This window comes from Stegostoma tigrinum, chromosome 12 (genome assembly GCF_030684315.1).
Source record: "Stegostoma tigrinum isolate sSteTig4 chromosome 12, sSteTig4.hap1, whole genome shotgun sequence".
Taxonomy (NCBI): domain Eukaryota; kingdom Metazoa; phylum Chordata; class Chondrichthyes; order Orectolobiformes; family Stegostomatidae; genus Stegostoma; species Stegostoma tigrinum.
This window is the reverse complement of record NC_081365.1, coordinates 25,657,448-25,679,874: the sequence shown is the minus strand read 5'-3', so window position 1 is coordinate 25,679,874 and position 22,427 is coordinate 25,657,448. Positions and strand designations below refer to the sequence as shown.

Here is a 22,427-nt window from a genome sequence, read left to right as displayed (position 1 = left end):
AATGGATTACTGTTTTGTCTAAGGAAGGTGCATGATTGAAATAAAGCTGCTGACCAACCTAGAATTAGCACAGAAAAATATCCATTTTTCTCCTCAACCCCAGACTGAATAGAGCCCCCAGCACGAAGCACTGCCAGTGAATACAGAGATTGCACCATCAGTAATAGACCTTGCTAAAATATTATTGTTCTGTATTAAGTTGAAAACTTGCACAATCCTAGAAACAACTTCAAAGAATATGATCAATTGGCTCATAGTTGAGCCAGCTTTTAGTTTTAAGGCAGAGCTAGACAGATTGTTGATCACTAATAGGATGACAAGTTATTGGGACATTGCAGGAATGTATAGTTAACATTAAACTCAGATCAATCATGCTGTTTTTAAAAGGTGAAACAGGATTGAAGTGCTGCAACAGCAACAATAAAGAAGTTACTGGAAAAGCTCAGCAGGTCTGGCAGCATCTGTGAAAAGAAGTCACTCAACATTTTGGCTCCGGTGATCCTTCCTCAAGCAGTTTGAAGGGTTGAGCGACCTACTCTCATTCCTTGTTTGTATGTTTGTTGGTCCATAAGTTCAACTGGTTGCAAGTAAAGAGCAAAGTATATGTGATAATTGTATATATAGTAGGGAATGTAAACATATTATGTATGACTTTTTCCATCCCCAGAACATCCAAAAACATTTTACAGCCTGTGAAGTATTGTCAAAAAATGTATTCACTGTTGTAATGTAAGGGCTTGCACTATTATAATGTACTTAGCTTTACTTAAGTCACTTCAAAGTCTCTCCTTGCTGGAGGAGAAGCTCAATTTCCTTATAATTTCTTCACCAGCTAAATTACTGATTCCAGGGCCTGAGATTTCAGTGTGGGAAGTTGACAGCAGCATCATTTCCAGGTCCTGACCCTATACCTTATCAATCACTTGATGAAATTTTCAGTGAACAATGTTCTAATTGGCATAGAGGTGGGTTTGATGCCCAATTAGAGGCAGTGGGGATGGTGAAGATACTTAAAATACTTCTGGAGTACGAATTTAAAAGGGAAATGGCAGTCTTCACCGGGTTGCTGTTGCTTGTAGAAATCAAACAGGGAGGACAGCAGAAGACCAGCTGTCCATTCAAGCTTTCAAAAATTCATTCCTCATGTATTCAAGCCACAGTCCTGATGATTAGTCACCGGACTTGAAACGTTAATTCTCCCACTGATGCTGCTGGACGTGCTGAGTTTCACCGGCATTTCTGTTTTTGGTTTAAGCCACTTGGTTCAAGTAATGACAATTTAGTGAAGAACTACACCCGGCACCTTCCCCTGCAACCGCAGGAAGTGCTACACTTGTCCCCACACCTCCTCCCTCACCCCCATCCCAGGCCCCAAGATGACATTCCACATTAAGCAGAGGTTCACCTGCACATCTGCCAATGTGGTATACTGCATCCACTGTACCCGGTGCGGCTTCCTCTACATTGGGGAAACCAAGCGGAGGCTTGGGGACCGCTTTGCAGAACACCTCCGCTCAGTTCGCAACAAACAACTGCACCTCCCAGTCGCAAACCATTTCCACTCCCCCTCCCATTCTCTTGATGACATGTCCATCTTGGGCCTCCTGCAGTGCCACAATGATGCCACCCGAAGGTTGCAGGAACAGCAACTCATATTCCGCCTGGGAACCCTGCAGCCATATGGTATCAATGTGGACTTCACCAGTTTCAAAATCTCCCCTTCCCCTACTGCATCCCTAAACCAGCCCAGTTCATCCCCTCCCCCCACTGCACCACACAACCAGCCCAGCTCTTCCCCCCCACCCACTGCATCCCAAAACCAGTCCAACCTGTCTCTGCCTCCCTAACCGGTTCTTCCTCTCACCCATCCCTTCCTCCCACCCCAAGCCGCACCCCCAGCTACCTACTAACCTCATCCCACCTCCTTGACCTGTCCGTCTTCCCTGGACTGACGTATCCCCTCCCTACCTCCCCACCTACACTCTCTCCACCTATCTTCTTTACTCTCCATCTTCGGTCCGCCTCCCCCCTCTCCCTATTTATTCCAGTTCCCTCCCCCCATCCCCCTCTCTGATGAAGGGTCTAGGCCCGAAACGTCAAGAAAAGCTTTTGTGCTCCTGAGATGCTGCTTGGCCTGCTGTGTTCATCCAGCCTCACATTTTATTAGCTAGATTATCCATTTCTGTACAAGGGTTTTCATCAGTAACACAATTAATAATGGCTCCACGTGAATGTGTTCTAGACCTTTTCTCTGCTCCAGTTAGGATTGCGAAAATTTAATTCTGATCTCCTCTCCAGCCTGGGAACAAGTTTTTCAATAAACTTAGAGGGAAGTGATTTGATGGCATGCTGATTGACAATTCACCTCCTTCCCTTTAAAAATGTCAGCACAACATGGAGACATTGAAAAACTGAAGTGCTTCTCTGAAATGTTAAACTTCAAATATCAATAATCTCACTCTTTTCGAAGGATAGTCAGAATGCATATTGAAAATCAGCAACAAAAATAATTGTTATTCACCACATCAAAGTTCATTTAACTTGTGTATTGACTCCTTTCTAACCCTACCTGAGGTGTGGGCATCCCTAATTGCCCTTGAACTGAGTTCCTTGCCAGGGCAATTAAGAGTCATCTACATTCCTGGCAGGCTGGACACACATGTAGGCTAGACTGGGTAAGGATAGCAGGTTTCCTTTCCCACAGCTCATAAGTGAACCAGAAGAGTTTTTGTGACAATCAGTTGTGGTCATCAGTAACTTTATATTCCAGACTAATTAATTGAATTTAAGTTCCACCAGCTGCTAAGGTGGAATTTGAACCCTGTTCCCGATGCATTTGTCTGGATGTCTGGATTAATAGTCCACTAACATCACTGTTACACTACTCCATCACCTGACAATGTCATCATCATGACATCTCACTTGGTTTGCTTTCCAGGTCTCTTATCGCTTTGGCATACCTGACAACAGGGGTTTTACAATTGGCCTCAGCATACATAAAGCATTGCAGAGAAAAATTCATGCAGGCTTTGAGTCTTGGATCATTATTCAGAAATACCTGATGAACTGCACGTGCACAGCACTGAGTGAAGCTGGATCAAGCCCAGAATCTGCCTGGCCACATAATCAGCTAGCCCCCTTCCTGGCCATTCCGTGACCCTTCCACACCTCTGCTTCCCTACTGCTATTTAAATCCCTCGTCAAACTCTGCAGCTTGGAGAAATGTACACATTTTCACGTTTGGCAAGGAATTATTTTTTTTTAATTGTACCTCTGTGAAATGCTTCTGAATGGTTTTCCACATGAAGAGTATCATATAAATAGTTCTCACCTTCAATAAATACATAACTAATGCATGAAGATTAGCACCCAATGTCCACCCTTCACACATGGAACTACGGATTGTTATGAATCACCTACCTGGCGAATGGAGGAAAACATGAAAAAAATCCAGTTTCAAGCATAAAATCCTACTTTTGATGATGAAATGAATTGTGCCTCATGGCGGAAGATCTTAAAGAGAAGAACTGAATAATCATAAATTTGTTTTTGAAGCAGGAGCAGGAGACCAGTTACACCATCATGAGGTCGAAGGGCACCAATGTCACCATCAATGGACTGAAACCTGAGACCATTTACCTGTTCCAGATCAGAGCCCGAACTGCAGCTGGCTATGGGAGCCCCAGTCGCAAGTTTGAATTTGAGACCAGTCCAGACTGTAAGTGAAAGTTGGTTTTCTTGAAATAATAAGCACTTGAAGAGTTAAATGGGCTGGGAGGGAGAAGCACAGTAGTTGAAGATCTGTCAATTTAATATCAGTTGCAAAGACATTTCTGGAAAATATCAGCAGTAAGATTGGTTGTGCACTTGGAAAAGTATGAGCTGACAGAATGATGACCATGTTGTAATGTCATCATAGAGGCTCAGCCAATGGTTTATAACGTGCACTCTATGACATCATTTGAACTCCTTGATATGAAATGTACCCGGTCATTTTTATTTCCAGCTGGTCACTTGTGCAGTGTTTGTTATACTTTCTGTTCTCCCTGAATGTTCTGTTCTGTTCCTTTCTCTTTTTATTTCAGCCTTCTCCATCGCTGGTGAGAACAGCCAGGTTGTTATGATCGCCATATCAGCAGCAGTCGCTATCGTGCTCCTCACAGTTGTGATGTACATCATAATCGGAAGGTTAGTCGAACATTAAGTTCTATGGTAAAACTTCTTAGCTAACTTCACTGTGCACCTATCAAAGGTGATTTGTCATTGTTATGAATGAGACCAGATCCCCTCAAAATATTTTAAGAAGGTTGTCTACACCATAACTTTTTCTTATTTTTAAGGCTTGTTCCAGAGTCAATGTGATGGGTCAAACTACTTGATGTTAAGCAAAGATACCATTTCTTTAAACACTAGATTCAAAATACAAATAAGAGAAAGAAGAACTTAGAATAACTTAAGTCCATTGGAAAACTTAATAGAACAATAGATAAAGTAACTATTAGTAATTAACTGTTCCAATAAATTAACATCCCATAAACATACCCCTTGGCAAAAAGGAAAATTCAGAAAAATAGATTTATCTCATAGGTAACTCGGCAGCAGAGAGAAACCCTAACTTCTAGCTATAACTGAGAGAGGGAAAAGATAGCTTCTATCTCTTCAAGCCCACAACAGCAACTGCTTAAAACTAAGCTCACAGCTAAAATATAAAACTAGAAAACCTCATCTGTGAGAGTTGGTCACACCTAGCCAGGCTGCCTCTACTGTTCCAACTTTAAAAAATCTCAAGGCTTCAGAAGCTGTTTATTCTAATGGTTTTTGGTAGTCTGCTTGTCACCTCTGCCTTACAGTCTCTCTTCAGAAAACACAGGACAAAATAAACTCTTAAAGCCTCAGCAGTGTCACATCATGAATTAAACAGTTCCTTTGAAATTGAGGGAAGATGCTGACATTGACAGATCATGCTTCAAAATAAGTGATTTAATCACATAAATTGATATATTAATAGAATGTTTATATTGAGTGGAACTTAATAGGGACATAAACAACATGGGTAGATTTTATGACGGACTCACACCAGAAGTCCAACAAGGTCTGTCTTGATCAAAAAGAACATCGCTGTAAAAGCTCAGTAGGTCTGGCAGCATCTGTAAAGAAAGAAACAAGGTTACATTTCAGGCCCAATGACCCTTCCTCTGAAGTTCTGAGGAAGGATCACCAGACCTGAAACGTTAACTCTGTTTTTTGCTTCACAGATGCTGCCAGACCTCCTGAGCTTTTCCAGCAACTTTCTTTTTGTTTTGATTTACAGCATCTGCAGTTTTATCAGTTTTTAAAAGCTCTATCTTGATGTTGAAAGCTGGCCATCAAGGCAAGTGTTGCCTATTAAGGATAGTTTTCCCTTAATGACCTAATTGGTGGCACTTAACTTCCCATTAATATGCAGTTTCTTATCTTAACAAATGCCCTGAACAAATTTGAGTGGGTACCTAAGCAAGCTCAGCTTATCACTTGCTCTAAAAGGCTTTCATGTTGGACATTGGGCATCAACATCTTTTGACACATGCCATGGGCAATAGCCACATCCACCACATCTATAGATATTGTCATTTGACACATGCTAGCCTCTAATAAGCCCCATGGCACATCTCCTATCCAGCTACAAAATGATTCTGAACTACAATGCTGCACCTTAGACTATTGCAACATCTCTTATTCTAATAGTACAGCAGGGACATGCACTTAGCCGATGCACTGGATCAGGCTGCATTTCCAGCCTGTTCACTTGCTGTCAATCATTCTAACCCAATCTGGACGCTTACAGCATCTCTACATTGCATTCATTGCCTTGCCTTTTTGCTTTTTGCCACCTTAGTGAGAGAAACCATGCTCACATGCCAAACCATTTAACACAGACACAGGCCAGGAAATATGCCAGTGCTGTCAGCAGTCCCCAACTGAGTCAAGAGTCAGGATGTCTCGGCACAGTTAATCAAGGCAGTTTCTGATACCAGTGCAGAGGTTTGGACACAGCACAGTCAGCCGCTTGAGGTAATCTGCGTCAGGATCTTTTCCACATAAAGGGTGAGGAGCCAAATGTCAGGAAGCTCACCACCCATCTTGACTCTTCTTTGCCTTATTTTATGCTATTTTCCTCCTGGAATGAGAAAAGGAAGGTATTATGGGAGATGAAAGTGGGTGGCACAACTGTTTATTTTTGGTGCAAGTGGGGAGGTGTCTGATGAGTAGGCAGCACAGAGGGTGTGCGGAGTTAGTGGTATTGGCTGTTGGGATGGTAGTGGTCAGCAGAAACTGTAAGGTAAACCACAAGGAGAATTGAAAGCGATCATTCCCACCAAACCCTCAACCCCCAACTCACACCCCTACCCCATCCTTACTTCCCCCTGTCCCTCACAGAGAAATCAGTGCCATGTCAACTAATGTTTCATGAGACCTCTAGCAGCCTTAGCATGCTTTATGCAGCCTTGTGGTTGGTGAGAGGAAGTTCTGCCCTATCAGTTTGATAGGTTGCTTGCTCAATCAATCTCAGTGAAAGCAAAATCCAGAAGTAAGCTCTGCTAGAACTGCGATTTTAATTTACAAATGGCAATTGGGCCGCTAGTGGTAAGGGACCAGTGTCCAATTGTCATTATATGGGGACTGAGTTGAAGGGTGTAGGATGAGATACTCATCATATTTTAATTATCCCCCACCACTGAAACACATGTGGCAGAGAGCTGTAAACTTCAGTTCTGTAAAACTAAAATTAGCTTTCAGTGCTGTAGAACGTGAAAATATTTGATTCCTGTGAGTATTTGATTTTTATTTTGCTTGTATTTGCAGATTCTGTGGGTATAACAAATCAAAACATATTTCTGATGACAAAAGAATATATTACCCAAATAGCCACAGTAAGTATTGAACTGCAAATGCTCACAATTAATAACATTTAAGGGCTCAACGAGTCAGGCAGCAGCCCAATTACATCAGAGCAGTTTGTGGAATTTTGCTCTGAAATAGAAATAAATGTTGTCCCTATCACAATATAAGCAAAACTGTGAAGTCTTTAAGGACATTGTGAATATATAAAATGAGTTACGTAGTGAATAGATGAAAAGTGTCTTTTCTCTTCCTGGACAAAGTTGTATAAGATCCTGAAGGATTCAAATGCTGTTATCTTGAAGACACAATACGTGCCCCATTCACCTTGATTACGTTTAGAGTATTTGCTTCAATACTCATTTGTGATACTACCCTGTTTTACTTTACAGAGTGGTATATAATCCACATTGTATATTCCCAGAGAGTTCACTCATGCGAGATAACAAAGGGCTTGGTTGGATGAACACAGCAGGCCAAGCAGCATCTTAGGAGCACAAAAGCTGACGTTTCGGGCCTCAACACTTCTTCAGACTCATGCTATTCCAGTTTGAGTTTGAATTTTTCAGGAACTTTTACGCTATTTTGGCACAATCTTTGAAGTTTTATCCTATCCTATTGTTTGCTGCTGCATATTTCGCAAACGTTTCCTTTTATGTAGACTCATACACCAGAAATGGTGCAGACAGGAATTAACCATATTCAATTCAAGAAACGCTTCCGATGGATTTGGAAGAGAAAGAGAAGTGCATGCAGACAGAACAATGACACATTTTGTTCGTACATTAATACAGTTAGTTTGGCAACACTTGACTTTGTCTCAGGTTACAATCTAGCCCACTTGGTGGAGTTTAGGGCAAAGTTATTTCTGACAGCTTTTACACCTGTGTACTTTTACTGCATGTTGAAGTCAGAAGTACATACAATTTTGAGGGTCTGTTTGGTTGGAGAGTGGTGTAGGTGATAACAGCGATGTTATTGCAGGTTCAAATCAGTGCTTAGACTCAGGTACACCCTATCTGAAGAAATCTGCCTTTGATGTTGCAAAAGATATCACATGTCGTCAAACTTAACCTCAATAATATTTATTGCAAAGAAAGCCCTGCCTGCAGTTGTGAAGACAAGCTCAGCATTGAGTTTTTGTTCAGCTGGATTATTCCTGGCCTTTGTTGATACCACATGCTGCAATAGTTAGTCTGCGGTTGACTATTACTTGGTAACAGAAGATTTGTTTATCTGGGAGACAATAGTATTTTTTGCTTCTTGGAAAGGAGACAACGGGAAAAGACTGAAAAACACTTTTAACAGATGGTAGTCTATGTAAAAGCACATAGGCTCACAAAGAGCACCAACATCACCATTAAAGGTGTATCAATAGACAAATCTCTCATGCTTTCCATGTGGAAGTTTGTAGGAATCATAACTTGTCAATCAATCACACGATTATTATGATTCTTTTACAATAAACTAACCAGTCTGTATACTCCATCACGTAACCTTGGCGTGGTGGATGACAGTGTCACTGTTGCCAGTCTTCCATGATGCAAGAGACTATTGCAACAAGAAAAGACTGGCTTATGTTTTAGCTTTAAAAATGTGTGTTATTTTGTAGAACACTATAAAATAATAGTGTGGCTAAATCAAATCTACCAGATAGCTCTTAGGTCTTCTTAGTCCATCCATCCAGAAAATCTTGATATTTCTCTATGGTGGCATCCATTCATTTCTTAAATAATTCCAGCCCTTTATCCTCTTTCCTCCTTATATTCCTACACTGCCAGCCAATTCTACTCTTTGTGTGAAAAATAACTTCCGAGTCATCTATTTATCTTGAAATATTTTGAACTTATGCTGCATATTCAACTATGGCAACTTAGCTTAGAGTAAATTTCTTAGTCTGTTTTCCCATTCCAGTTACTACCATGCAGACACCTATAAAACTACCTTTCACACACCTCATTTCAAAGCTGAAATACTTCCCAGTCTTGTCACACTGACATTTAGGATAATAGATCAGCCTACAGTCTGGCAGCAATTACAATGTCTTTATTTTCTAGTCATCAACCATCCCTGAAATATTGGAAGAAACAGACAGATTGGTGCATTGGTTGCAATAGGATCTAGATGCCTACCTAGAACATTGTGGACAATAATGAGTATTTCCTTAACAGGTTAGCTGATTTGGCTAGATAGCTGGTTTGCAATGCAAAGTGATGTCAAAAGTTTGGGTTCAGTTTCTGCATGGCTGAGGGATTCTCCTTCTGAATCTCTCCACTTGTCTAAGACATAGTAACCCTCAGATTAAACCACTATCAATTGTCTCTCAAATGACAGTGCTCGTTTCTTGACATATGTATATGTATACTGGATAGACAGGTAAGGGAATGATTCTGGCACAGCCCATGTGGACCATGGCAGTCAAATCTTTACTTGCTGAAAAATGATAACATGTTGAAGTAGCAAAGTAAAAATAAAAATGTGGAACAAGAAATCCTTTTGTTTTAAACAATTCAGTGACACCACTGTGTCTGAAATGTTTGTGGCAGTAGGGAGAATTGTGAACATTTATTGTATCTTGTTTCAGTGATTATCTGTAAAGCAGTGGTATTGTGAATATTACTAAGTTATGTTAATGCTATTGGTGTGTGTGATATTTCTCAAATTCTCTGTTAACAGTTAAACTTCCAGGCCTACGGACATATGTGGATCCACACACATATGAAGACCCCAGCCAAGCTGTACATGAGTTTGCCAAAGAGCTGGATTCTTCCTCCATATCTATTGATAAAGTTGTTGGTGCAGGTACTAAATTCTGCATGCGGTACAATTGAATAGCTGCACATTGTTGATAAAAGTCAGTTGAAGGTTATGTCAATATGATTTAGGCACAGAGTGACCAGCCATCAAAGGAGAGATTAATTAAGTTATACAGCCTCTGGCATTTCAGATTTCCCACACTTGATGCACTTCAGCACCAAGACCGAAATTTTGGGTGAAACAGTGGATAGATGTGTGCTTGTTCTGTACTCGGATGGAATTAGGGACGTGAACACACGAGGAAGAAAGAAATATATTTGAGATTTAGAGAAGGCCTCCAGTTCAAACATTTCAGTAGCATTATAGTCAGCCAGTAAATTATATAGCAGGAGGGAACTTTTTCAAAAAGATGGGTGCGGCTTATATGATGGTTCACAATCTCGTTTATGTTAGCTACTCAAACAGTTACAGTCGCCACTCTGCAGGAATGCTGTCAATAGCCTAATGTTGGATTGCTTTAAGTTTTAAAATGGTATCAACATGTTTTCTTTTTCCCAACACAACCATTAACTGAGGGAACAAGACTAAATTCTGACTTGATTAACTCTTACACGTGATGCAAAATGAAAGGAATAATGAGTTATTTTGAAACTACAAACAGAATAATTTTGGATGCTGCAGGTGAATTTGGAGAAGTCTGCAGTGGACGTCTGAAGCTACCCTCAAAAAAAGAGATCTCGGTCGCCATCAAAACCCTTAAAGTTGGGTACACTGAGAAACAAAGGAGGGATTTCCTGAGTGAAGCAAGCATTATGGGACAGTTTGACCATCCAAATATCATCCATCTTGAAGGAGTGGTTACAAAAAGTAAGGGTAATAATTTAATAAGACCAGAACATTCATTATTATTTTCCATGTATCCTCTATTAGAAAAAATAGTGAGCAAATACAGCTCCTTGTGGCTTCTAAAGAAATGTTAGAATTTGGAATAGAATCTGGAAGAATAGTTAACAAAGCTTGCTACTGCATGTGCAGTATGCAAGTCACAATGCACTGTGAATACAGCTTGCAATATCCAACTGAACCGATATTACAATTATTAGTGCAAATCTGTTTGAGGCAAAGAAATGTCTTCTCAGAATTCAGAAACTATTACTTTGCTGTTCAATCACAAAACTTAAGGTGAGATTTACTTTTTCAGGTCTTGATGTATTTCCTGGATTCCTATTGGAGATCTTGTGATCTCGTGGCAGTATGTGGGTCAGATATTTGGGTTCACATCCCACACCAGAACCTGTTGGCCAGGGAAGGTGCTTTCATAAGAGTAGTGAAGTCTTACTAAAAAACATAAGGTGCTGGTGAGACCGCATCTGAAGTACTGTGAGCAGTTTTGTTGTTCTTATTTAAGGAACAATATTATTTCAAGAGAGGCTGTTCAGAAAAGGCTCACTGGGATGATACCAGGATTGAAGGGATTGTCTTGAAAACAAAGGTTAAATGTGTTCAGACTCTAATCATTGGATTTTAGATGAGATCTCATTGAAACTTAAGATTCTTCAGGGGAAGACAGGACAAATGTTGAAAGGATGTTCCCCCTCATGGGAGAGTCTAGAACAAGAGGGCATAGTCTCAGACTACAGGGGTGCCAGTTTAAGAGTGAGATGAGGAAGAATTCTTCTCTGATGATTCTGAATCTTTGGAACTCCTTGCCATTTGCCTTTCTTTTTCTTTTATTTGACTTTTCTTTTCAAATATTCTGGACATAACTCTCTATGTGGTTATTTACTATTATCATTAAAGCCACAGCAATGACAACTATACAATTAATACAGACCTTAAATGGGATTTTTTAAAATTCCAGTGTATAATGAGGTTAATATGAAGAATTCTCCTTATCAGCCTCTCCTTTCACATGAGGTGTGGTGACCACCAGTTATCTCCCTACAGTGAGAGAGCAGCCCTATGGTCTGGCAAGACTATGGTGACTTTACCCTTTGCCTATGTCATGCTATGTTTTGTTTTCATATGTGACTTTTCTTTCTTTTAGGTAAACCTGTCATGATTGTTACTGAGTACATGGAGAATGGTTCTTTGGACAGTTTTCTCAGGGTAAGCCACCAGTAAATCGCCAGATGCAGCAACTCCAATAAACATCCAAAAAGTAGGCTTCAAACTTTACTTGAAATCTTTATCCATTTTCTTTCAGAAACATGATGCCCAGTTCACAGTCATCCAGCTTGTTGGCATGCTTCGGGGGATTGCTTCTGGTATGAAGTACCTGTCTGACATGGGATATGTGCATCGGGACCTGGCTGCTCGCAATATCCTTGTCAACAGTAACTTGGTGTGCAAAGTGTCTGACTTTGGACTCTCCAGAGTTCTTGAAGATGACCCTGAAGCTGCATACACCACAAGAGTAAGAAACCATCCTTCTTCCCAAATCATACCAGCAATTCTCACTTCTTGTGAAAAGTGTAATATTTCATATGTGGATGAGTAGTTAAGACACATCAGATGGAAGCTGATGGTTTATTTGAGCAATGTAGTCCTAAACGATATTGCTTATGATCTATGCTGCTACTGTAGAAGGTAAGATATCAAGGGAGCTGCAAAAATGAAATAACACTTAAGAATAGGTGCAGAAAAAGCATATCTTCCTTGTATAAGCTCTCTCTCGCCTCCAGTTCTAACCCATCTCCAGTCTGTATGTTGTAACTTCACCTGCCAGCCTCTGTTGATATCACTATTGTTCATGCTCCCTTGGCTTTCTTCTGCCCATCCTTTTAAGCTACAAATATATTGTGGTCTCTTCATCCTCACTGCATCAAATGGTGACGTATCGGCTTTGACTTTGCATTCTTTCTCAGTGATTTAAAAAAAAAGACTTGCATGCATCTAAATCCAATGAAGCACATTTGAGAAATAATTACTATTGTAATGTTGGAAACATAGTGACCAATCTGTGCACAGTTATTTCCCATAAATGGAAATAATTAATGGCCAGTTCACCTGTTTGAAATTTTTGGTGATGAATAAATGTTAACACATTGCTAAGAGGAGCTTCCTTGATATCCTTTGAACAGTGCCCCAGGATCTTTCCCATCCACCTGAAAGGGTAGAGAATGCTTTAATTTCTGAAAGCCAGCATCTTTGTCAATGCAACACTCCCTTGGTATTGTTCTGAACTACCGGCCTAGATGATATGATTGACAAGTGAATGTGATTGGCAAATTTCTAAGATCTGCAATTTTTCTTTACTCTACAAAGCTTTGAATACCCAGACTTAGCATAATTCAACACAATTTCTGCATTTGCTTTGCAGGCTTCGATGAACATCTCATGATTGAACTGACTTTGTGCTTAAGCTTGTCAATCAAAAGATGAGTTCTGTACTAGTAATGCTGTCCTAATGACACTGAAACCAGTCTTCATTTATTAAGGTTCTGGGGCAATATTAAATGGTTTACCCCTCTATTGCAATAATTATGCCCTCAACAATTCTGATGCAGTCGGAAATTCTTCCTTCAGAGTCAGACCTGGAGAAGTGTGAATTAGTGTGATTCATTTCCTCGTTTTCTTGCCACTGCTGCCAAATTTAAATTAAATCATATGTTAGTTGTTGGAGCATGAATCTATGTTCATTCCTCAGTGTTAATATTTCCTTCATTCTATAATGCTGCCATAGAAGGTATGGGTTTGCTTCACAATAAAGGGTTAGATCTTATTATACCATACCACTCCTAATTCCTACAATGTTATTGCTGTACTGGGCCCATTTAATTACCTACCACAAATGTGCATTACTGTCAGATCAGTTCTTCATTATTTGGAATTTAGCTGTTCAAGAGGTAATTGGTTTCATAACATACAACCTGTTTACTAAAGACACAAAGGTAATGCTTTATAAATTCATTATATCATGTGTATTTCCCAGTGTACAGGACAGCATGGATTACAAATTTCAAAGCAATGAATTCCTTTATGAGCATATTCATTCAATCTGTGCAGGTTATAAAGTCATACTACCATCCTTCACTTTCAAGAGGAATTATAATATTCTCCAAGTCTCTTGGTGCTTCACCTTGAGGCCAGGCACAGTTTACATGATTCATAATACTGAACCACCAATTAGTCTCTTTGTTAGCCAGGATAAAGTTCAGATATGAATAGTAATCTGAGAAAACCACTTGAACTTTATTAAATTCACTGGCTAGCATTGTCTTGTAACTGTTACCTGGATGATGAAAATATAGCTCCTTCATCAGATCTCAAGTTAATGAACATTGCTTTGTTTTGCCAACTCTGGTCTGTTTAATTCATGTCACATTTACACCTCATTGCACATTCTCACTGAAATAATTAATCTTAATCTGTAATATTAACATTATTAGTACTGATTCAGCAAATGATCCTAGAAGTTTGGAATTCCCCCATTAGGACTCAATGCAGGTGGAGAGATGGGAGGGTGATTTATAGGATTGTCCAGGTATTGGAACAATTTGTGGCACTAACCCCAATGGTATCTACAACCTGCATGAGCTTCCCAAAAGTAACTTGTTTGAAGGTCTTCCCTGCCTGCCTTTGTCATCAAATTCCTGGGAAGATTTCTGAAGGGAGCTTTAGTTCTGGAGGCCTGTAGATCTGGAGAAAGTGGAATTGCTTTCAGGAAATTTAAAAATGAAGAATGACCATGACTCCACCCTTTGCTGGTTGATGGGCTGTGACCATCTGAGCTACGGAATGGGTGGATTTAGAGGAGGGAAAGAAAATGTAATGAACTGCAGATGCTGGAGATCAGAAATAAAAACAGAAATTGCTATAAAAACTCAGCAGGTCTGGCAGCATCTGTGGAGAGAAAGCAGAGAAGAACAATGGTGACTGGACCCTGAAGTGTTAGCTCTGCTATCTCTCTGCAGATGCTGCCGGACCTGCTAAGTTTTTGTAGCAATTTCAGAAATATAAAAGATATTACTTATTCCAGCTGCCTATGGCAGACAACCCCAAGATACTTGTTGAGATTTGGCCTCAGTGGGAAATGTGCGTTTTGGGGAGAGTCCGCAGACAACTAACCTCTGGAAGATCCCCGTAGCAGCAATTAGTCCCTCAAATTGCTTGCATCCTTTTCCAGGATGATCATGGTTATTTGGAGGTGGAAATGTGGAGGGGAGGTTGAGTTGACCTGTAATTTTTAGACAGTACCTCCTATCCTTTGTTCTCACCTGCCTCTCAGGGCTGGGAAAGTTCAGCCTAATATGTTTGTGGGACTTTATTTTCATCCATTGTTTGAGCAAAATTATTACCTGGGTGAAATGAAGTCAGAGGACTATTTACAAACACATTAAGCTAGAACATTGCCAGGAGCAGTTGTCATTCTTGTTTTACACCTCCTCACAGTGGAGAACTGCAGAAGGAATGTTCGTCAAATCACAAATTTACAACAGCTCACAGTCAGTTGTTTTTGTAAAGCTATTCATAGAATTGATGCACTTTATTGAATACAGCCTATTTGAAGAACATTTTTCAAATATGCAATGTTGATTTGGCAAACTCTCTTAAAAGGTAGGGCAATATGGTGGCTCAGTGGTTAGCACTGTTGCCTCACAGTGCCAGGGACCTGGGTTCAATTCCAGCCTCAGGTGACCATCTGCGTGGAGTTTGCACATTCTCCCTGTGTCTGTGTGGATTTTCTCCACGTGCTCTCATTTTCCTCCCACAGTCCATGCTAAATTGCCTGTGGAGTCCAAGGACATGCAGACTAGGTTGGTTAGCCATGGAAAATGCAAGATTACAGGGGATAATGTGTCAGGGTGTATGCTGTTTGGAGGGGCAGTGTTGACTTGATGAGCCAAACAGCCTGCTCCCACACTGTACGGGTTCTATGATTCTATTTATAAATATCTAGTGTTTAGGTAGAATCTTCCTGAAAGTGGTTTTTTGACTTGCAGAGAAGTGCCTTTAAAAACATTACACAGACTTTCAGATAAAATGCCGAACAGATTTTGCTGCATGTTTATACAGATGTGCAGCGTAAGCATAACAGAGATAGGTCATTATTGTCAAGAGAATTTAGCACAGCTAATCTGTCACCTGCATCAAAAACATTCAGTAAATGATACAAATCAGGATTCAAGATTTGCTAATTGGCTCCATGTAAAGCACCAGCAGTTGTCTATTGTGCTTCGTGTTATCCTCTTCAAATCCAATGGCATTGGAATGTAATAGGTGCAGTGATGCAAATACTCAACCATCTCTGACTTCAAATTTCAAGTTGTTTGAATGTTGCTTCAGTTCTTGGTTTCCAGTAGGTAAATTTATAAGAAATGGTTATGAAGCATAGTTTTACAACAAAACAGATTATGCTGTCAGGAGAACAATAGATATTGCGATTTTGATATTATTAAAATAAATTTAAAGCCCTGATATTGAAGTTTACATCAATGGACAATTGTTGAAATGATGCATGTATAGGTCAGAGTTTGAAATCCATTAATTGTACATCTGCCATGGATAACCTTCCGATAAAATAACCTCAAACTGCTGTAAAATGCAAGTGAAAAGATTCAAAGCTTTTGGATAAGCCTCATGACTGCTCCAACTTGTAATTTCAACACAATTTATCAATTACCACTCCATTTGGACATAGGCTACAGGAAAGCATTAATTGCCTCACACTAACAAACATCTCTATATATTCTTAGCAGCCAGCAAGATCACATTTTCAAGGTGTCTGTTATAACTATAGTTGCCACTAGCTGTACCTTTGTGCTATGGCAATTATGTGTTGAAATCACAGTGAGGTAATAGCAACAAATAATTTAACTCCAACAGAATAGAATATCTTTGCCTGCTATTTAATGAAGGTTCAATTTGTAGATTGGAATGGAGAATTTCAAAGTACAATACAAAATTACACAAACAAAATTTTTATATAGAATTAGAATGACATCTGGAGTGTGGTATCTGCTGATTAAGGTGATGCTAATAATTAGCACTTTAGTTTATTTCTGTAGTGTTGACTCCTTATTGTTCCTTCCTCTTTAATTAGTATAACAATAACTAACTGTGTAAATATATTTTTATCTCTTAAGTAAGATCATTCCTTACCATGGATCATTTTACTTATCCATGTGTCATTAAGGTCTAGATTACTGATGAGTTTACTTACCTGTGAACATCGCTTCTTGGTGTGAATATACTTTTACAATTTAAGATAGAAGTAAATTCTTTATTGATGTCATCGAATCAGGCTGATTATTGCACTTTTGATGCAGTTTTACAGCCCATTTTTAAGAAATGAAGCCTTTTTTTGTGCGCAAGGTTCTCTCGCTTCTGAATTGGAAGGTGGGAACCGAGATTAAAGCAGAAAAGATAACAAGTAAATAATAATGATATGTTATTGCATTCTCTAATCCAACTGACAAAATGTGTGAAATCTAACTGACAAACCAGCGAGAGAAAGCAATTGTCAATGAATTGCCTTGCTTAAAGTTGCGATCAGCAATACTGCCCTTTAACATGACAATACAATACCACAGCACAGGAACAGGCCTTTCAACCCACCAAGTCTGCACCATTTCCTAATCCTTATTTAAACTTACTACTTACTGCCCATAAGTGGTTTCTGTCCCTCCGTTTGCCTCCCATTCATGGGGCTATCAAGATATGAATTAAAAATTGCTAACATGCAAGCTTCCATCACCTCCACTGGCAGTGCGTTCCAGGCACCCACATCCTTTGTGTAAAAAGAAATTCCCTATACTTCTCCCCTAAACTTACCCCCTCTCACTTTGAACCTGCGCCTCTTGGAGTAGACCTTTGTAACCTGGGAAGAAGCCTCTGCCTGTCCAAGGTTTGAAAGGCAGTGAAAAAGTAAGGCCAACATACTAAAAGCATAATTAAACTTATAATGATATGCTTAGATGATATTCCACAGTGACAAAACTTGTGCCAAAATGTGAGCTTTTTAACCAAAGATAGGTTAGACCTAAGCAGAGAAATGTCCCTAAAATCACCAGAGCAGTGAAATAATTAAATAGTATAAAGACGTTTACTGTTAGAGAGCTTGAGCAATGAAGCAGGAGGAGGGGAAGATGGCTTTTTTTTGCACAGAAGGTAATGGATGTACAAGACCAATAGATCTGGGCACAGTGGAGGAGTAGTGCAAGAGGAGCTGTGGACTGATCAGGAATTCTCTAGAAAATAGCTACAAGTATTTCCCATTTTCTTTCATTTCTGAAGAAATTATACTGGACTTGAAATGATAACTTGGTTTCTCTCTCTCCATACATGCTGAATTTCTCCAACACTTTCTGATTTTATTTCAGAAGTCCAGCACCCACAGTATTTTGCTTTTATATAAACATTTGGGCATGGTGGATTGGCAAGCCCATTTGGGCAGGTTTGGAAATGGGTAAAGGGGGTTATGGGTGACCAGGAAAAATGTACGAGCTACATTGGGAGCAATCTTTGACACATTCACATCACTGGACAACTTTCTTAATGGCAGGCAGACATCCAGATTGCCTTCCCTCTCCATAGAGTCATAGAATCAGATTTTCCAGTTTAAGGTGGGAACAGTGACTGAGATTTTATATTCTTACCTTTTGCCTGGCAATATCTTCCCACACTTGGCTTCATGTTTCTGGTGGTGTAGAAACAGGATGGAGTTAGACCTGCTGCTAGTTCCCAGAGCAGGCCAAAGTTGGGAATAGAGGTTAGAGATCGCTGAGACAAGCAGATAAGTCAGCCTGCAAGCCTTTATGAAGATATTAGACCAATCCTGTCCATGAATGTTAAGCATCCAGCCAGCGCACCTCTTTTCCACTCACGCTTTCCCACGTTCTTTTCATATTCTCCTTGTTCATGTGCCCAGTATCCACCATGAACAGAAATCAAAAATAATTAGTATCCTGAAGAAATTAAATAATATTGCAGATACTCACAAAGCTATCAAAATGAAGAAACATCAGTTCAAAACCTTTCCAAGAAATTTCAATTATCTTAGGAGATCATAAACCAGTCAAACAAAGATATAATTCTTTAACTCTCCCTGAAAAAATCTTTAATCTCCTGTAGCCATAAAACTGTTCAAAGAAACAAGCGTCCATTTAAAAAAAACCTTCAATAAAATAAATCTCCTAGGAGCTCATAAAACTGTCAACCTAAACAATGACTGTCCCATTAACAGTCATGGCAACAAATCCTGTTGAGCTGAATCTGTTTGTGACTTGGATCTCAGTCAAACATTCACAATAAGATTTATCGTAGAACAATTTAAATAAAGCCTAAAGAGCTAAATGTGTTAAAGTCTTTGAAAAAAGTGGTGCAGTTGGCTATCTATTATAATGCTTAAAGGCTGAAAAGATATTGTTGCATACAAATGTAAGCTTAGGACATCATGTAATTATGACATTGGTGTTTTGAATCCCATGTTATAATATTAACCCTCGACAAAATGTAACACCCAGTCTGAGTATGCAATCAGTAACTGGCCAGTAAGAATCTATTTCTACATTAGCAGCCAGTTCAAAGCAGCCTCATGCAATTTTGTAGGAACACTGAAAAGGTTAGATTCTCCTCTCTACAAGATAGCAACCCACTAACGTGTCACTCTTACTTTTCTTTTCTTAATAATGTAGGTGCCTCACTCTCTAGTTCATCATAAGGTGCTATCTCCATTTCAAAGATGTGTATTTCCAGTTCTTTTCAAATAGGAATGGGGATGATAGGTGTTCATGAGATATTTCTCTTTGCTTATTGATTTTCAAAGTATGATTGACAGTTTGAGTTTTGTATTATCATTTATTTGCATTTTTTAACCTGTCTATCGACAGTGTTTATGTTTTGTTGTGATACATCATCATTTTACGAAGTTTTACACACTAAAAAGATGCTTTACATTGTACAGACCATTAGCTCTACCCTCTAATTTAATCTTGAAAGTTCTAAGTAATTCGTAATCTCTGTGTGAGTTAGTTACATCATAATCTTTACTTTGAAACTATCAAGTAATGGAGATTCAGACATTGACCAGTCTGTAGTCCATTACCTGCTGTTTTATAACATCAAAAACTCATTTTTTTTGGGCTTCCAACAATTTACTTATTGCATCCTTACAAATGGATAACAAGTTTATTTTTCCCAGCTGTTGCCTTACCTCTTGTATCTATACATGCTTGACTTCTAAGATAGTCATATTTCCGACATGCTTTATTACAATCAAGCACTTTTTAACTGACCTCCTTCCTTCTGATGAGATCGTATTGACCGTACTTGTGATGAACTGCCATGTTTCCTGCTTGAATATCGCCAGGCTATCGTCTTCCACCAAAAAAAACACTTTTGCATCAATCCATTATTTGCTCACCTCCATTTACAGACATTGCCACTAAATGGTTCCTTTTTAACTTCCTTCCAGTCAAACATATTCTTCAACAATCCATACTTCACAGCTGGATTATAGAGGTTTTGACATTTATTGTGGTTAGGCGCCTCATTAGCTGCTTGAGAAGTGTTAAAGAATCGTTATTGCAGATGTGCGTGATCCACTGCTACTTCTAATGAAATTCCATTCTCACAGTTCTTATGTTTACAATCTGCTCTGTCCTGTGATTTCCTTACCATTACATCACTCCTTTGGAGAAACTTACTTTTTTCTTATTAAATACAATGAAAGTTTTCAACCATAAATTATGATTTTGGCGAAGAGTGAGCAAAAGCAGCTAGAAAAATAGGTTAAATTAGGAATAAAAAGAACAAAGTTAACAAAAAATGAATAGAGAAAAATTGGGGACAGTGAAAATAGAAAATGTTTAAATTGTGCATTCTAAAAAAATTAACTTTAATTGAAATTATTCTAAACATTTGGTTTTATAGCTAAGGGCTAAGATTACAATGATAAGTCTACTCCAGACATTCAAACACCATTCTTAGCATAATTTTGACTTTAAACCTAATAATGCCTGAAAGGATGGCTTTAAAAAATGTTAGGCTCAATGAATAGATCATTTCTTTGCCCCTGCACTCTAAGGGTTAAAACAATAGCAAGCGAAGCAACCTGCTGATTATGAAATTCTGATTTGAATATTGCCTTCCATCAAATTACCATGTAAAATAACGGTTCTGTTTAAACTATGCTGAAAGCCTTTGAGGAGCAATAATAGAAAGACATATACTGCTTCAGAAGAAATAAATAGCAAACAGATCGGTAAAATATTCAAATTGATTTAACCAGTTTAACATGCAGCTGTGTTTTTCTTGCTGTCATGTGATTTTATTCTTCTGCAGTTGAGAGCTGGCAAAGGATTCTGCTCTGAATTATCAGGTTTAGGTGTTTGGTCCAACAACATTTATTTGTACAATTTCATTCTTCCCCAGGACCACAAATCCACAAAAATCTACCTCCCCCAAGCCACTGATGCAGCCAACTGTTTACAGATTTTAAATCCCAGCTTTGAACTAGTTATTTTCTATTATATAAGCTGAGTTGTATTGGATATTAATGTCAGCATGCCATGTGAAAATCCTTTGCATGCTACTAAAATGAAAATGCCTTCAAAATAAATGGATTAATAGCCCCATTACAGCAGCAGACAAAGGAATCCTGTTCTTCACCTTAGTTTGCAGCACTTTTGGGTTTGGCCCGACGGTTGGGTTTATCAGTGTGTAAAATCAGGAGACTTCAGAATTACTGAATGGGTGCACTTTTTAAAAAGCAGTCCAGCCGTTAGGACACTGAAGCATTTTGGCTTTCGGCACTTCTCGGGTATAGCTGGCAGGCAGGAGCAGGACAACAGAATGAAAAGTCATGATACTGCCCCACAAATGAATGCCCAGTGTGCTCTCAGTAACTGTCAGGCCAGCCAAGACCAGAGACAGGATTTACATACACCAAATTAGGTTGGCACAAAGGCGGGTTATCAAAACAATAGTGCCAGTGGCTTATGTGCCATTCTGCTGCTTCTGTTTCTGAGCCTATTAACTTTTGCATGGGTTGGAGGGAGGGTGGGAAAGTGTGTAGCCTGCATTGTTAATTGGACACATTTTATAGAACTAAAAACCTCGTTAAGAGCTTGCCATCTAACGTCTCAAAAGTTTCAAAAGGGTGTGTGGTCTCTGGAAACTGTGTAAAGCTGAACAGCTCCAGTCTGTTGGAAACAGGGTTGGCAGCATTGAAAACATTTTAAGCACTTTCTCAAGAGTGGAAGTTTTGAGAAAAATCAATTGTGCATCCATTTAGCTTCAATACGACTACCATTTTTCTACTCCGCCTTGGCTTCTAGCCGTCAATCTGCTTTGGCCAATTTTTCAAAACTCTTTAAAAATTGTTCACAGATGGTAGACACAGCAATGGCTGCCATATCAGGCCAGAATGCTGCCCATTTCCATGATGTTTCCTCTTCCATTCCTACCCCATCCTCACACAGGCCACTAATTATCCAAAAGGATTCTCCCGATATACTTCCACTTGGATGAAAATACCATTGCACAAACATTGAATGTAAGAGCAGGAGTGACCCAATTGGCTCCTTAATCCTGTTCTGGCATCTGATTAGATTATGACTGATCTGATCATGGCTTTGACTCCATTTTCTTGCCTACTTCTTATACCTTCAGATTCATTTGTTGATCAAGAATCTTGTCAATTAATCATCTCTTTGGTTCACAGCCTGTTCCCATCCAACAGATACACTCTGTAACATTAAAACTGCACAGGACCCAACCAGATGTCCTCCTCACCACTCAAAAAAACTCTGCCTCAGCCAAAACTGGGGCTTACGATTAAATAAAAC

The 22,427-nt window shown here is 39.3% G+C and overlaps 1 protein-coding gene across 2 annotated transcripts in view; it reads left to right on the top strand.

Moving 5' to 3' along the window:
• The window catches only part of epha3 (eph receptor A3), a 242,035-nt gene that overhangs the window by 184,190 nt on the left and 35,418 nt on the right, over positions 1 to 22,427 (top strand). Inside the window, exons 7-13 of one of the 2 annotated variants that reach the window (XM_059650213.1) lie at positions 3,559 to 3,718; positions 4,086 to 4,188; positions 6,844 to 6,911; positions 9,556 to 9,681; positions 10,318 to 10,503; positions 11,684 to 11,745; positions 11,843 to 12,052. In XM_059650213.1, the coding sequence (XP_059506196.1) occupies positions 3,559 to 3,718; positions 4,086 to 4,188; positions 6,844 to 6,911; positions 9,556 to 9,681; positions 10,318 to 10,503; positions 11,684 to 11,745; positions 11,843 to 12,052 (915 nt within the window). Of the gene's footprint in view, positions 1 to 3,555; positions 3,719 to 4,085; positions 4,189 to 6,843; positions 6,912 to 9,555; positions 9,682 to 10,317; positions 10,504 to 11,683; positions 11,746 to 11,842; positions 12,053 to 22,427 lie in introns of both variants that reach the window. The other variant, XM_059650212.1, reaches the window with a different exon arrangement.